The following is an 18,141-nucleotide window of genomic DNA, read 5'->3' on the forward strand; positions in this document are numbered from 1 at the left end:
AGACCATATATAGGATTTGTTGTATATATTAATTGAATTCTTTATTTTATATATAATTGGTTTAAGTCTTTGTTTTACCTGACTTATAATTCTAATGAAATATATTAAATATATAATTGAAGTTTGTTTTGGTCTCATGTAATCATTATGGAAATTGTATTTTCTATTGCATATTGTAACTGTGATCATGTGGGGCTTTAAAGTGTTTAGAATTAATTTTGTATGATACCACCACAAGGTGTTTTGTGTTCTTTTCTCCTTTTCAGTCTTTTCCCCCGTTTTTCCCTTGCTGTCAGCTATTAATTTTTTCCTGTGAGTGTCATACCTGTCTCTATGACTTCAGTATTCACTTTTTAAAAAAATGTGGTCTCTAAATTTTGGTGTATAAACTAGATAATCAGTTGATTCTAAATAATGTCGCTATTTTTGTGATCTTTTAAACTGAGGTTATGATACAATTTTTCCCATAGCCATGATTTTTTTTCATACACAGATAGTAAAGATGAACAAACATCCCTGGTCTAATTTTTATTTTTTCTGATTTATTTTTATAAATCAAAATCATTATGTCCCAAAGCCCTGCCTTTTACTCAAAAATTACTGAAAATGAATTGTTTTGAAACATGAAAATGAAGTATAATTTTAAAATTAAGTATAATTCTAGATATATTTTACATTACTGAAGTATTTTCTAGAGTTCAGAATTAAAAAAAACTTTAGAGTTCTTGACAAACATATTTTATAATTTTTCTGTTACTTTTTGTCTTACAAACATAAATAAGCTATCACAGTCCATTGAGGCTCTGTAGGGAAATACAGTATGCTTGCTTAGCCTTTAGGGAAAGTGAGATAATAAAGGAAAAGAGTTGCCAGTGAAACCTTGAAATATCTGCATGTTGCTGTGTTGTAGGGACAAGATTTTTGTTTTTTCCACTGTTTCTGTATCCTGGTGTTTCTCAACTTTTATTGCAGAAAATTGAGATTTAATACAGACAACCAGACTTTGAATAAAGAATGCTTGGTTGTACCAAGAAAAAATTTTTCTCATGGGAGTGAAATCATAAGCATCAAGATATATTTAACAATCATTCATTAATGGTAACTGTAAGAATATAATTCTGTTATCTTTTAGGCTTTTATAGATAATTTTCAAGCTGCTAAACAAGCCTTCGCTGAGGCTACTGTTCAGGCAGCAGGAATGGCTGCTACTGGTGTAAAAGAATTGGCACAGAGGAGTTCTAGAATGGCGTTGGATGTTAACATCAAAGCCCCAGTGGTGGTCATCCCACAGTCTCCAGTTTCTGAAAATGTTTTTGTTGCTGATTTTGGACTAATTACAATGACAAACACATTCCATATAATAACAGAGAGCCAGAGCAACCCCCCACCCGTTATTGATTTGATAACAATAAGGCTGAGTGAAATGCGACTATACAGGTAAGCTTTGCTTAGGTACATTTGTGGAGAATGCAGTCTTTTTCAAACTTTCTACATTAAAGGTTTTGGTATCCTGAGTCTTCTGTGTACAGGGAGATTTTACTTTATGTAACTATACTTAGTTTTGAGATTTTTCTCTTCCCCAAGCTTTTTGGCAAGATCTATTAATACTCTCCCAGTTTTTTGAAAACCTAGATGGTATTTGAAAATTACTCCTTAGATAATTAGGAACACTGTACAGTGTATTATCTGAGGATGTATATTTGTGCTTTTTTGTAGTTCTTTTGTAAATTATAAGGTTATAAAAAAGTGGGAGAATTTCTAATATAATACATTTATTCACTTTGTAATAACAGCATTAACCAAACCACTCTATCAGCTTTGTGCTGTGGATCTGATGCTCTAATTTAAAACAAAATAAAACACAGAATACATCATATGTAATCATTGGGCATAGGATTATGAATTAGGAGAATAAGGGAATCTCCTAATACAAATTAGGAGAATAAGCGAATAGTTCCAGAACGACTTAACTGTGTTTCCATGCTATTTCTAATCACCTGTTCTAGATTTAACACTATTTCTTTCCCAACTTGGATCCCTCTATTTATAACACTGACTTGCCCTCTTCTTCCTGTCATTTTTCTTTGATCTCATTTTCTTTGTTTCATTCCCCTTATTTTGCTACATCTACTTCTCTTTGACCTCTGGCTGGTGTGGCTCCCTCCAGCCCTTCTTTCTTTCTTTCTTTCTTTTTTTTTAAAACTTAAAATTTTAATTTTAGTTTTAATTTTTTAAAAAAATTTTAAAGTGAGCTCTTTGCCCAACATAGGGCTTGAACTCATGACCCTTAGATCAAGAGTCATATGCTCTACCAAATGAGGCAGCCAGGTGTCCCTGGCCCTTCTTTCTATTAGTTGAATATTTTTAAAGGAGCTGTATTGAGATATAATCAGCATGTAATAAATTGCATATTTTTAAAGTATATAGTTTGAAAGTTTTGACATGGATACATGTGTGACAGTTTGTGTACAATTGTAGTATTTCTTAAATATTTGGTAGAATTCACCATTGAAGCCATTTGGACCTGAAATTTACTTGTGGGAGATTTTCAACCACAATTTCCATTTCTTTAATAAACTCAGGACTATTCAGATTTTTTTTTCTCAAGTGATCTCTAATTTTTTCTCATGAAATTTGTTCATTTCATCTCAGTTGTAAAATTTTATGGCATAAAGTTGTCCATAATACTCCTTTTATCCATTAATATCTGTAGTGATATCATCCCCGTTATTCTTGATACTTAAAATTTATATCATTTTACTAATTTTAATGAACTACCTTTTGATTTTTCTCTCTTGTTGTTCTCTTTTCTTTTTCATTGATTTCTTCTTTGATATTTCTTTCTGCTTACTTTGGGTTTAATTTTGCTCTTTTTGTAGGTATCTTTCGGTGGTAGCTAAGATTACTGCTTTGAACATTTCTTATCTAATGTGGGCACTTAGTGTTAAAATTTCAGAGTTTCTCTCTGGCATTTTACCATTGAACTTAGCTACCTTGTTCTTTTTGGACGCTCAGCTCTGTCTTCTCAACTTGTGGACTTTGCTGGTCCTTTCCTGGCTTATCCCTCCCTTTACCATGGCCTGTAAATTATCTCAAAACATAGAAGTTGGAGCAAACACAGGGCTCACCTTGTTGTTGTTGTGATTTTTGTTTGTTTGCTTGTTTACCAACTCTCAGGAATGAGTTGCCTGATGTTCTGTCTTGAAAACCACATTTTAATGCATTTTATGTGGGGTTTTTTTTGGTGAGGGGTAGTTGTTTCAGGCAGGATGGTAAACTCGGTTCATATTATTTCATCTTGGATGGAAGGAGAACTTTTCAACAATTGAGTATTTACGTACTTATTAAGCACCTAGTATGTCTCAGTTACTGTGCAAGGAAGAAGTATAATAATGAGCAGTCTTTACAAAGGATGAATAAATAGTACCTACCTCATTGTTGAGGTAGGTGTTATTTAATGAGTTTACTGAGCTGATGCACAAAACTAGAATCACATTTAGATTTTGGAAGGGTTGTAGAAAACCAGGTGAAAAGGAGACAAAACTGGAAGTTGAAAGAATGGTTTATTAACTACTGGAGTGATTCACTTATGAATAATATGTAATGCTCTCTAGGGTAGGGAAGTGAGGTGGTGGAGAATTAACCAGTTAAGAGAAATTTAAAAGTAGAATTTAGTAAGAGATTGTTGATTAGGGTTCAAGGAGAGAAGTTAAATTTGACTTTGGGTTGCAGGTTTGTAAAATTCAGTATTTGGTAATAATGCAGTTCACTGAGATAAGATAGAGCAATGCAGAAAAAAACAGTTGAGCTGGAGACATTGAGTTCTCTAATGGCAAAGTAACTTGGAAGTTGTTGTCTGACTTTGATATGGAGATACATAGAAAGAGATTGGAAGGCACTTAGACATATGTGTGTAGATATTAGAGTGTTTGGACTTCCAGATTTGGGAGTCCTTAGGAATATGTAGGTAGTTATTAAAGCCATTATCACACAGTTTGTAGAGTGGGACATATGGGACAGAATGCTCACAAATGCCAATACATAAGGAACATATATTTCTCAAAAGAGACTAAGAGCAGGCAGAGAAAGATGGGGGGCAGCCCAGGAGGGTATGTTGAGACAATGTTGAGGACTCTGTTGATATTGTTAACCGTGAATTAACAAGCAGGTGTGACTCACGGTAGTGGGACAGGATTGTTAAATATTGAGAGTCATGTTGATGGATAATGGAGATGGAAGAAATCAAAGACGAGGGTACTGCTAGAGTAAAAGAATGTAGAGAGGGCTTTAGAAACTGGAGATTCATCAATCTCAAAGTTCAAAAATAAACGCTGACTAGTTGATGGATTAAAGCAAGAAGTAGAAGGTGGTAAACCTGGTTGATATGCTTAAAGGGATTGGAGTGAGAGTTGGGGAGTATCATTGCAAATTAAGGAAAATGATTTCTATATCTCTTAACCCTGAGATTGATAGTGTGTTGGAGAAAAATTGGCCTCTGTATGATAGAGCTCCATGGAAAGCCGGGTTTAAGGTGATACAGTTAGTGAAGCCATTGGAAAATGTAGAGTGATTTGTTCAGCCAAGTCCAGAGAATACAAAAATCATAGGAAAATATTGAGGCGAGAGACTGCTATTTTAATAATAAAGCGTAATGATTTAAACTTTAGATGGCTCATTAACTTTTAAACTGTATAAAAGTCTAAATTTACTAAAAAAGATGATCTATAATCACATCTTGCCTTATTTCAAGAAATGGTAGATGTAAATTAGGTGTGAGCCTATATTACAAATAGATTGTTTTGAAAAGAGTTCACTAAATATCTCTAGAGTATTAAAAAATATTTATTATTTTTATGTCCAAAAATGAGTTAACTTTTTATTGAAGAAATACATAAAATGATATTAGGATGAACAGAAAAGATTGCTGACAATACGACCACTGAAAGGTAAGTACTAATAATTTGGTGTGTTTCTTCTAGTTAATTATTTCTGCACATATATTTGAGTAAAATAAAAATTGTCTATTTTGGATCTTAAATTCATTTTTTCCCTTAACAGTATGCTGTAAGTATTTTTCCATGTTATTTTGAGTGCAACATTTTTTTTCTAAATATTTCACTTTATTCTGCAGGTTTTTAAAAATTCATTTGCCTGTTATTAAAAAGTTAATTTGATTCTGGGTTCTTTTGCTGTTATAAATAACACTGTAATGATAATTGATACAATTGTTCATCAATACTTATATGACATTCTACTCATGTCTTTAGGATAATTCATTTCCTATAGATGAATTTCTAGAAATAGAATTACTCAGTTATAGAGTATAATCAATTTTCCCTGAAATAATTTTAAAATTATTGATACTTGGAAATTCAGTTTGGTTACAGCTTCAGAGTAAAGCACATCAAGACAAATAAGTATTTCATAGTTGTGACCACCTCTGTTGAAATCATTTTGTTACAAAGCTATGAATTGCAATGTAAAATTTTAAAAAGATACTTAACAATATTTCTGTGAGGAAAATTGTATAACTTAACTGGTTAAAATGGCCAGAAAGAAATCTTGAATAAATGTGGAGAGACTATTTTCCTAGACCTAATATTATAGAGATATTAGTTTGTATGCATTAATTTATACATTTAATGCATTCTCAATAAAAATCAAATAGCAGTTCTTTTTCAAGTCTTTCAAAAATTGTGAAATATTTTTTTTTGAAATATAAATGGAAAAGATGTCTCGAAGATTTTTTTTTTTAAAAGAAGAAATTGAGATGGGGAATGGAGACATCATAACATTTGAGGTACTACTAAAATAGATTGAATTGTATTAAATACTTCTAAAATGTATTATGAAGTAAAATGATTAACATAATGAAACAGAATAGAAAGCCAGTGATTGACCACATGTGTGTATGTGTATCTTCATTATTCATATATGTAGTCAATCCTGTTGTTTAGAGGTTCCATATTTGTGAATTTTCCCACTCGCTAAAACCTGTTTGTAATCCCGAAATCAATACTCATGATACTTTTACGGTTATTTCTACATGTGCTTAGCCATGACAAATGTTGATCTCCCAAAGCCTATGTTCCCAACTGAGGTGTCAGACAAAGTGACATTCTGCCTTCTTATTTCCGCAAATAATTGTACAGCACATGACATACTGCAGTAATCTAAGTGAAGGACTGGCAGTACAGTGCAGAATAAGATAAACATAGTCCCTTCTTTCATGAAGCTTTTATTCTAATTGAAACTGCAGACAAGACAATAAACTATTAAAATACTATTAGATAGAATGTGTGAGAGCATAGAAAAGGTATCTACCCCAGATATTGGTTGGTACTGATAAGGAGAATTTTTTTAAGGAAGTAATCTTTTGACACAGCAATTAATGTTTCTTGCAGTTTGTCCAGAAGAAGAAACTAACTCAAAGATATGTACAGAGATAAAGTATTATAGTGAAGAATTAAAAACAACATAACTTTTTAACAACAGAAGGTTGATAAAATGACTTAGTTATGTGTCATATAACATGCACCTATTAAAATTGCACATGAGGAATTTCTGGAAAAAATGGTGGAGTAGGGAGATCCTAGGCTCACCTTGTCTCATGGATAAACCTAGATAACTGATAACAATCAGTATAAATAACCCAGAAAATGACCTGAAGCCTGGCAGAACAGACTCTCCACAGCTAAATGTGGAGAAGAGGCCACATCAAAGAGGATAGGAAGGGCGGAGACATGGTGGGGAGCCAGACTGACTCTCAGGGCCGTCCATCCATAGGAAGGAGGGACACCCATGGTCATGGAGAAGAGAGAGATACAGATCCCACCCCAGGCACAGGGGATCCCACTGAAAAGATGAATCTTCATAACATTTGGCTTTGAAAATCATAGGGGCGTAATTTAGCAAGTTCTTAAAATCAGTGGGACTTAATACCTGGAACTTTAAAATCCACAGGCTTGGCTCTGGGAAAGCCAGAGTACAATGGGAGCCTGAATACCCACCATCAAAGAGACAGCTCAATAAATAGCCCCCTTGAAATACGAGCAGCAGTTCGTAAAACGTCTGGGGTATACAGGAAGGAGATTTATTTACTAGTCTCAGAGCATGTGCAGAAGGGATAGGGGGTCTTTGGGAATCTTACATAAGAACAAAGAAGCTGACCATTGCCATTGCCTTCCCCTGCGCCACAATATAGACACATGGAGACCTGTGGGAACCAGCACGGCACAAACACACTCTCTACCCAGCTCGCTGATCGTGTGCCCTGTTCCCTGCACACACTGCAGACCCACTCCAGCCATCGTGGCTGGGCAGTTTTCCTAGTTGGCTGAAGGTCCCCTCCCATAGCAGACCAGTGCGGACCTTGCTGGCACCACACACCCTGCCCACGCATTCTCCGGCAGACCTTTCCCCTCCAATGTGCCCTTGGCAGGAGTTCATCCAAAGAAGTGGCACAGACCTGGCAGTGTGTAAGCAGCACCAAAAGGGGCCAGCACCATTCCAGAGGGACTCCTACAACAGAGCGAAGGGAAATAACCACACATAGGAGTTCACCTATGGCCTCAGCATAGGCTGGGGGCAGACATCTGGTCCGATTGCAGGCCCCATCCACTAACAAAAGCTTCTCAGGGACAACAGAGGGAGAGGCTCCTGTAGTTCATTGCTACCACTGCTTTGGCAAACACCTGGTCTGACCCAAGTCAATAGGTAGCCCCAGACTGGACTACTAGCAACACAGGGACCAAACTCTGCCCACAATAGGCAAAGAGAGCCATCTCAGGCAATTGGACTGAAGGCAAATTCAGCTCAGTCATTAGAGTAGGGTGCACATAACACCTAGAGGATACTCCTGAAGCACTGCATTCTGGTGAACAAGGGACATTGCACTGCAGGACACTATAGGACTTCTTAAGCAGGAGACATAGCTGATTTTTCTCTTTCAAGAACAGGAGACATAGCTGATTTTTCTAACACATGGAAACAGACACCGAGTTAGACAAAATGAGGAGACAGAGGAATATGTCCCAAATGAAAGAACAGGACACAATCACAGCAAGAGAGCTAAACAAAATGGAGATAATATACCTGACAGTGAATTTAAAGTGATGGTCATAAAGATACTCATGGACTTGAGAAAAGAGGGGAGGACTTAAGGGTCTCACTGAACAAAAAGAAAGAAGACATAACAGAACCAATCAGAAATTAATAACTCAATAACTGAAGTTTAAAATACATGAGAGGTAATAAATAGACTAAACAAAGATGGATCAGCGACGTGGGGGACAGAGCAATGCAAAACAAGCAACCAGACAGAAAAGATTAATAAAAAAATGAAAGTAGATTAAGAGAACTCAGCAACACCATGAAGTGTAATAACATTCACAGCATTGGGATCCCAGAAGGGAAAGAGAGAAAAGGTAGCAGAAAATTTGAAGAAATAATAGCCAAAACCTTCCCGAACCTGGGGAAGGACACAGAAATCCAGATCCAGGAAGGAGCAAGAGCCCCCAACAAAATCAGCCCAAGAAGGTCCACACCAAGACACATAGTAATAAAAATGGGGAAAAAGTAGTGATAGAATCTTAAAAGCAGCAAGAGAAAAGAAAACAGCTACATACAAGGGAAACAAAAGCAAAAACAGACTATTGGGACTACAGCAAAATAAAAATCTTCTGCCCAGCAAAGTAAATAACCAACAAAGCAAAAAGATAACCTAGTGAATGGGAGAAGATATTTGCAAATGATATATCTGGTAAGGGGTTATTATCCAAAACACATAAGAACTTATACAACTCAACGCACCCGTGCACACACACACACACACATCCAGTTTAAAAAGTTGGCTGAAAAGGTGAACAGACATTTCTCCAAAGAAGACATCCAGATGGCCCCAGACACATGAAAAGATGCCCAGCGTTACTCATTATCAGGGAAATGAAATTCAAAACCACATTGAGATATTGTCACACACCTGTCGGAGTGGCTAGAATCAAAAACACAAGAAGCCAACAGGTGTTGGTAAGGATATGGAGAAAAAGGAACCCTTGTGCCCTGTCAGTTGGAATGCAAACTGGCACAGCCACTGTGAAAAACCGTATGGAGGTTTGTCAAAAAATTAAAAATAAAATTACCATACAATCCATTAATTCCACTACTGGGTATTTACCCAAATAATATGAAAAACAAATTTGAAAAGTTATATGCACTCTTATGTTTATTGCAGCGTTATTTATAATAGCCAAATTATGGAAGCAGCTCAAGTGTTCATCAATAGATGAATAAAGAAGTGTGTGTGTGTGTGTGTGTGTGTGTGTGTGTGTGTGTGTGTATGTATCAGAATATTTTAAGAGTACTGAAATCTTGCCATTTGCAACCAAATGGATGGATCTGGAGGGTATAATGCTAAGTGAAATAAGTCATTCAGCAAAAGACAAATATATAGGATTTCACTGGTATAGTTTAAGAAACAAATGAACAAACTAATAACATAAAAAACAGACTCTAACTATAGAGAGCAAACTGATGGTTACCAGAGGGGAGTTGGGTGAGTAGATGGGTGAAAGAGGTGAAAGGGATTAAGAATGCACCTATCTTGGTGAACACTGAGTAATGTGTAGAATTGTTGAATCTGTATATTGTACACCTGAAACTAATAACACTGTATGTTAATTACACTGGGATTTAAAAAATTAAAAATTTTAAAAATAAAACTGCATTTGAAATATTCTTTACAGGGCTTTTAAATTTCCCAGCTTACTCCCATTAAGTGGAGATTGCAAGCATGCATGCATGAGTATGGTGTTACTCTATAATTAATTCATAAAATGGTATGATAACTAGGCATTCTGAGAGGTCCCTGATGACTCCCATATTTCTCTCCACTTGAGTAAGTGAATCTAAAATTCTCCAGTCGTACTTTCATACCCTAGTTGAAGGATTTGGAATTTGCTGACAGTTAAAATGTTAAGTACATTATTAAGGAGTACCACTTTGAAGTTGTCACTGAACTTGTACAGTGAGAGGCCTCTGTGGTCACATTGTTACTTGAAATGGGTTCAGTAACCTGTTTTCATCATTCCTGAGCATCAGCCCTACCCTTGTGAATATTTGGAAAGGCAAATAATGATTCAACTTAATATGAAATTTCCCATATTCAACTGTTTTTCATCCACAGAAATAGAAATTCTATATGGTCTAACTTTGCTATCAAGTTAAGGGGATATGTGGTATTCTCCATACCTAAGTGAGTGAATTAAGTTGCTTTTGTAATGAGGTCTTCGATACTGTATGTTTTCCAATTATATAAAGATAGCCATCATTTTAAGGACTTACTGACCAACTTACATGTTTTTGGCACTTTTCAACATATTGCAAAATCTTATTCTAAAGATTGGGTTTTCTACAATATGGATAACTTGAGCTCAGAGAAAGTTACCTAAATTCACGGTAGGATAGAATATCTCTCATTTTGACTTGGGAGGCTGGGTAGATTTTATTTTTCTTTACGTACAAAAATTATTGATTTTTAGTATTTGTATATAGAATAAAAATTTTTTTTTACTATGAGTGTATATGAAACAAAACAATTTTATTTCTACTTACAGGACTCAATTTATTGATGATGCATACCAGGAAGTACTAGATCTGCTATTGCCATTAAATCTTGAGGTGATTGTTGAGCGAAATTTATCGTGGGAGTGGTACCAGGAAGTTCCTTGTTTTAATGTAAATGCTCAGCTAAAGCCCATGGAGGTAACTTTTTGGATGCTTGTTGATTTCTGTTTGGTTGGTTAAAAATATTGCGTGGGAACATAAGTTATTTTGATGTAGATGTTACATATTGATCAGCTTTGTCAAAATTGAAATAGTAGCTATATTAGAATTCATTGAATGTTCTCCATTTATTCAGCAAACATTTGAATGGCTACTCTGTGTTAGGTCCTATGTTATATATGGAGAGACAGTAGCAAAGAAGCTATGGCATTGTCTCTGGCTTCATGGAATCTAACTGGTCTAATGCAATGGTTACCAGTCATGGTGGTCTAGAGGTGTGATAGACTATAAAGAAGTACAAAAGCATGTAATTAAAATAGTTATAAACTGTGGTAAATTCCATACAGGAAGCAAATATCAGACATGATAAGTAGTCAGTTGAATATATTAATTTAGAACTTAGCGGAGAGTCCTAGGCTGGAAATAATAATGTGAAAGTCATCAGCAGCTAGATGGTATTTAAAGCCACGACAATATGTGAAATAACCTAGAGAAGGTCCTAGAAGAAATGGAAGAGGCTGACGATAAAAATGGCAAATGGTTCAGTTTCTTATGCATAACTTTACCTAGCTATTGGTTGATACTGCTTGACAGATCTTTAATGTAACTATCCAAAATTTCCAATCTTCCATTTTGACTGCACGGAAGTCAAAACTGTATCACATGCTTTGGTAAAGTGACGGCAGCACATACTCTGTCTACAAGGTTACTTTAAGAAGCCTGCTCAACAAATCCTCTTCCCTTCTCCCACCCCCAGTTTCATTTCTATTTCTCTCCCCCCAAAAATGTATTCAAAAAGAGAAAACCATCATTTTTCAAGGTTTCAGATTTTTAGTTCAGAAATACATTTAGAGTGTAAAACATGATCATCTCAACTGGAAATCCTGACGCTCTTAATGTATAAGATCGTATTAGACTCCCTAACTTGTAAATGGGAAGTATCTCCTTTTTTTTTTTAAAAAAAAGATTTTATTTATGAGCAAGAGAGCACGCATGCGTACACAAGTGGAGGTCAGAGGGAGAGGGAGAAGCCACTGAGCCAGGAGCCTGATGCAGGGCTTGATCCCAGGACCACCAAGATCCCAGATCATGACCCGAACCAAAGGCAGACACGTAACCGACTGAACCACCCAGGTGCTCCAGAAATTATCTTTCAAAGATAAAAATTGAAGTCTCTCTATATTTTAAGACAACTGATAGAAACTTTTAAAACATAAGTAGCATGTTTCACCCAGCATATTGCACAGATCCTCTCCTTAGTAGGCCCAAGTCTTAGGCAGATCTCTGTGGGGCAATAGGGACACCATTTTGCTTCACTCTTCTCCAGGAAGAATGCGTGCAGCGTGTTCAGGTGTACTGCAGACCATCTGTAAAGGGCTGGTTGCCTTCCGGGGCAGATGAAATTGTCTTCCCCTATCCTGATCCACCTGAAAAGTCAGCGGATAGGGACCCGGGTCCACATATTTGACCCCTCCTGGATCAGGGAGAAGTTGGAATCAGTTACTCTAATGCATCTGGACTAAGTGCTGCATCTTGTGATTTCTGACTTGTCAGACATTTGGGAGTAGCAAGATAGCCTGTCCTGACATGTAGGAGCCATGGACCAGCAGTCCTGGGATCCTTACAGTTCTTGCAACTTCCTGGACCGAGCTGTTGGCAGGAGTGAAGAGTGATCATTAATATCAATATTCGAGGGGCATTCAGTATACATTTACTAATTGAAAGACATGGTTTAGACATGGTTGTAATATTTAACTTCAACTTATTAATTTATATGAACATACAATTTTTGTAGTACCAGATACATAATAAACATAAGATGTCATGAATAAATGAAAACACTGGATTAGTATATTATTTTTGAAATATAGTCAAAGGAATCCTGGTACAAATCAAATTTGTTTTGTGGGATTAAAATTATTTCCTTGAGATGATTAAGCATCAATTTAAAACTCATAGTTTTTTTTTGTTTTGTTTTTTCTTCCACATGATTGCTATTGTATTTTAGTTCTCCAGAGAAACATAGTCAATAGGCTGTGTGTATTTGTGTGTGTGTGTGTGTGTGTGTGTCTGTGTCTACACTTGGTCTGGATATAGTAGACCGACTTCCTGATGACTCAGTTTTAGCCTCTCCCTGACACTGAGGATGAGGTTCAGGAGGGGTGAAAAATGTGGTCTCCTGAGGTGGGCTGCAGCAGCAGCTGTTAACTACTTCAGTGGATCATGAAGAGCCAATTTCATCCTAGTTGGTCTGCCCCAGAAGGCGGCTGGGTATTTGTAGGTGGTCTGTGCATCCTGTATGTATTCTATATACATATCATATATGTAACATCTTGAATAATATTGGACCAAGTATATAGATCCTATGATCTAGCCAAGTTGACATAGAACTAACCATCATAGCTTTCGATATAGTTCTTATGTTGGTGATTTTAGGCTAAATTCACAACACATGGGATTTTGAGTTAGTGCATGAGTTCTTTAAGTGGATTTAAGTATGATATTTAACCATTTTAGTTTCAGCTTCTTATACAATCAGGATGTAGTCTTTATACCTAGGACTATTGTGAGGTTCAAATGAAATAATTCATATAAAACACATTGTGAACTATTTTTCATGATGCAAATGAATATTTTTGAGTAATTTGTATTTGTAAATTGAGGTGCTCAGTAACTAAAAAAAATGCAAAGTAGCTAGATAAATTTAAAGGTTTTAAATTACTAGGTTAATTGATATGTTCATAACAAAAAACTTAATCATTCATAGTTTATTGGTTTTGACATCTAATTTCTGTATTTCACAGAGTACTAAAGATCACATGGTCATTTAGGAAACTGAATATCCTATTAGTAGAAATATCTAATGCGTTAAAAAATTGGTTTGTAGAGGACTGAAATGAAACACTCGCTTTTCAGCATAAGAGAATTTCTCACTATATAAAGTAGTAATGTTAAGCAAATCTTTCTTTTCACAGTTCATTCTTAGTCAAGAAGATATAACAACTATTTTTAAAACATTATATGGCAATATATGGTACGAAGAAGGTGGTGGTGCCTCACCTGCAGGAATAAAAGATCAGAATAGCGTTAATAGTGGAGCTACTAATGCTTCACACCATTTAGAAGGTATGTTCTTAACCTCAAATTAGCCCTCCACCTCCCCATCTCTAATCCCACGTTTCTTCCTTCCTCCTTTCCATTCTCTAGTTTGAGTTTTTCAAAAATAAGATTTATAGATCTTTTATAATTAGCTAATCCTATCTGGGTATCTCTAAATTGTCTGTTATTAGGCATTCTGTTTATTTTGTTGTTGTTGAATCAAAATTCCTAGTTGTGTTGTGACAAAATTCCTTCATATTTATTCTTGTTATCCCAACTGTCCTATATGTCCTTATTTTCAATTTTTCTCCCAATGCCCCCTCTTCTCCCTAATTCTTAGTGCAGCATATATCCCAGATGGAATATTTTATATTAAATTAGGAGTATCAGAATATTAAGGATGTCAAGAAAGAATGATCATTAGTAAATGATGAATTTCAGCAAGTATCTGGAAGATAGATGGGTAGAATAGGGCAGAGGGAACTGTAACTCAGAGGTTGTATCTAATACTGAATTTAATGTGGTGTGTGGAACCTGACTGGGTTCTAAATTCAACACCAGCGCATAAGAGAGAATTGGGTCACTTAAGGCTGCTGGGAGGACTGTGCTTCAAAAGAATAATAATTCACATTCTAGCATTTTGGGGGGATCCTTAAACCTACTTACCTCAAAATGAAACCTGTTAGTCTACCAGACCCACTCTAGCAAAGCCCTGAGATAACACACACCTTTTCCAGTCAGGGAGAATCCTAACACAAAAACAACCCTATACTTAAAACATTATAGGAAACTCTGTTCTTACTGGGTACAATAATCAGCCTAGTCCTTTATTGTTAAAATATTCATGGTCGGGTTAAGAAAATAACAAGAACTTAATCATAAAAGAGACCAGGATAAGATAATACTGTTTTCTGAGTGAAACAGAAGTAATTCAGGTAACAAGAGAACATAAACAAACAGAAAACAAATTCTAAATCATAATCAGAGGATTTTGAGAATACAGAAACTGAATCTTACCATCACTAAACCTTCCACCCTCTCAAGATAAGATGGAGTTCTTGGAACCCAAAAATATGATTGATGAAATTTTGAAACACAACAAATGCAATAAGCATGAGGTTAAAATATAAGTACTGAGTTGGAATATATAGTTGATGTAATCTCCCATGACACAGCAGAAAAATAAGCCATAGAGACGTAAAATGAGATAAAATTTAAGAAGTATAGACCTTTCAAAAGTTCGAAAGTTGCGGGGCGCCTGGGTGGCTCAGTTGTTAAGCGTTTGCCTTCGGCTTAGGGCGTGATCCCAGAGTCCTGGGATCTAGCCCCACATCAGGCTTCTCCGCTGGGAGCCTGCTTCTTCCTCTCCCACTCCCCCACTTCCCTCTCTCTCTGGCTGTGTCTCTCTCCGTCAAATAAATAAATAAAATCTTTAAAAAAAAAAAGTTTGAAAGTTGCAAAATCCAGAATAATAAGTATGTTAGGAGAAAGAACTGAGAAAGTGGAAGAGAAGAATCTTTCAAAGAAATGATAGAAGAAAATCTCTAGAGCTAAATAAATATTGAAATAAATTCTTGGTTATAAAAATCTAGAGTTTCAAGCAGATGGAATAAACAAAGATTGCCCATGCAAACACATTTTCATGAAATGTCAGAACAACAAAGGTCAGATTTTTAGTTTCAGAACAAAAGCAAGCTGTTTATTAGGGGCTTAGAAAAAAAGTGATTGGAATTAGAGTATCATGAACTAAACTGGATGGGACAGGGTAGATGGATGAAAAAAGACAATGGCGCAATATAGTCAAATTTCTAAGGAAAATGATTTTGAAGTTAAGATTCTATATGTAGTCAAACCATAAAATGTGAAAACACAATAATTCTCAAATTTTCTAGTGACTGAAAGTTTACTTCCTTCATACTCATTCCTAAAGAAATTAGTTTGAAAATATAATCTAGCAAAATAAACAAGGAATCCAGGAAAAAAGGAAAACATGGGATCCAAAAACAATGAGCCTACTAAGAAGTGCACTGAAAAGGAATCCCAAAATTTTGTTTTATTGGCTTAGAAAGTCCTTTGTTTCATTACAGAGGAATTCAGAATGCAGTGAGAAAAATTTCACAAGTACAAGAATGTCTTTAAAAAGAAAAATAGGGTAAATTTCATATAATAGGTAGAATGAGAAATTAACTACATTACAAAAGTGATATGGAAAAGATGACATGTTTTTGGTTCCTAGGAAGGGAGAAATCTCTACCATATCAGTCTAGTCTAGAAGTGAAGTGGATTAAGTTTTACAAGTTTTGAGCCACTATTAGAAGAGATTCTCTCTTCTTTTTTGAGAGATGGACTAGTTGTGATGTAGCAGCAGAGAAAAATGTTATAATAAACTTAATTCTCTTCATTGAAAATTACCACATAGTTACAGTTAACACATGGAAGACTTACTGTGTAAATAAGAATGTAAATGTTATTAACCATGTTAACATAGAGACGAAGACATAACTAAAATATGTCTAAAATGAAATGAAAAAAAGACATTTAAATACATTACTGTTTTAATAATTGTCTTTAAATTTTCGCATACACCAAAGTGGAAGGACTAAGGTAATGAATCCACACGTACCCGTCAACACAGTTTCAGCAGCTGGTGGCATGTGGCTGCCTTTATTATAGCTTTAACTCTGCATTTTCTTCCCCCACCCCACTAGATGATTTTAAAGCAAATCTCAGATGTTATACCTTTAGTTGGTATTTAAGCAGTAAGAACTTTACTTTTTATTGGTTTTATTTTTTAAGATTTTATTTACTTGAGAGAGAGTGAGCAAGAGAGAGCACGAGTGGGATGAAAGGCAGAGGGCAACACAGACTCCCCGCTGAGCCGGGAACCCAGCACAGGGCTCAATCCCAGGACTCCGGGATCATGACCTGAGCCAAAGGCAGATACTTAACGGACTAAGCCACCCAGGCGCCCCATTTACTTTTTAAATGTAGTCATAGTAACATTATCACCCCTAAAAAATTAGCTGTACTTGCTGTAGACCATGAAAATATCCTGGTAGGCTTCATTTTCTCCTGATTGTCTCAGAAATGTTTCTTTACAAGTTTGTATTTTATAACAATGATAAAGGGACGAATTCGCAAAAAAGATCCAACAACTTTAAATGTATTGTAACTAATAACAGAGCTTCAAAACATGCAGCAAAAATGGACAGAACTAAAGGCAGAAATACACATGCACAATCAGTTGTGGATTTAGCATACCACTCTTAGTAATTGATAGAATATAGACAAAAAAAGTCAAAATATAGAACAGTTGAACACTGTTAACAAACTGACCTACCTGACATTAGTATAATACTACACTCAATAATTGCAGAATGTATTTGTTTTTTAAAGGGCTCTTGGAATGTTCACAAGGATAAACCATTCTGGGGGGCCATGAAGTTTTCTGGTCATATGGAATTAAACTAGAAATCTATAGCAGCAATAGGACGTCAAAAAAGCTTGAAATGCTTGGATATCAAACAATTTTTAAATAACCTGTGGGTCAAAAAAGGCAAGGGAAATAAAATTATTTAAACTGAAAAGTAATGAACATAAAATCTAATAAAAATTTGTGAGATGTAACTAAAGCAGTGCTGAAAGAAACTTTTAGCTGTAGGGGATTTGATGAGGAAAGAAAAAGAGTTTAAAAGATTAAATCTTTTGCCTGGAGAAAGAAAAGGAAGAGCAAATTAAATCCAAAGTAAATTAAAAGGAAGTAGTAATACAGATAAGAATAGAAGTCAATGGAAGAGAAATGGATATACAATGGAGAAAATTAGCAAAGTCAGAGATTGTTTTCTTTGGAAAAAATTAATAAAATTGATAAATTAGGACAAAGAGAGAACAGATTATCAGTATCAGAATTAAATAGATATTGCAGATTGCTATCAGGACAATAAGGGACTATTATGAATAATTTTGTGAGAAAGAATTCCACAACTTGTTTGAAATGGACAAATTTCCGGGAAAGCACTAAGTCGCCAAAACTGACATAAGAAATGAGTCTGAGTAGCCCTGTATCTGTTAAAGGAATTGAATTTCAATGATAAATTCTGTTAAATATTGAAGTTCAAAATAATGCCAGTGTTACACAAACTCTTCTGGAAAATAAAGGAAGGGGAAGCACTTCCTTGGCCATTTTCTAAAGCAAGCATTATCCTGGTAAAAAAGAAAAGAAAAAGTCTTTTCAAAAAAAGAATTATACATCAATATCCT

General features: G+C 35.3%; 1 protein-coding gene across 3 annotated transcripts in view; it reads left to right on the top strand.

Moving 5' to 3' along the window:
* Positions 1-18,141, top strand: part of VPS13A (vacuolar protein sorting 13 homolog A) — a 226,192-nt gene that overhangs the window by 102,532 nt on the left and 105,519 nt on the right. For all 3 annotated transcript variants that reach the window (XM_045781058.2, XM_045781059.2, XM_045781060.2), the window contains exons 33-35: positions 1,133-1,437; positions 10,614-10,761; positions 13,758-13,908. In XM_045781058.2, the coding sequence (XP_045637014.2) occupies positions 1,133-1,437; positions 10,614-10,761; positions 13,758-13,908 (604 nt within the window). The remainder of the gene's footprint in view (positions 1-1,132; positions 1,438-10,613; positions 10,762-13,757; positions 13,909-18,141) is intronic.

This window comes from Ursus americanus, chromosome 34 (genome assembly GCF_024610735.1).
Source record: "Ursus americanus isolate L20-20 chromosome 34, mUrsAme1.1.p, whole genome shotgun sequence".
Taxonomy (NCBI): Eukaryota; Metazoa; Chordata; class Mammalia; order Carnivora; family Ursidae; genus Ursus; species Ursus americanus.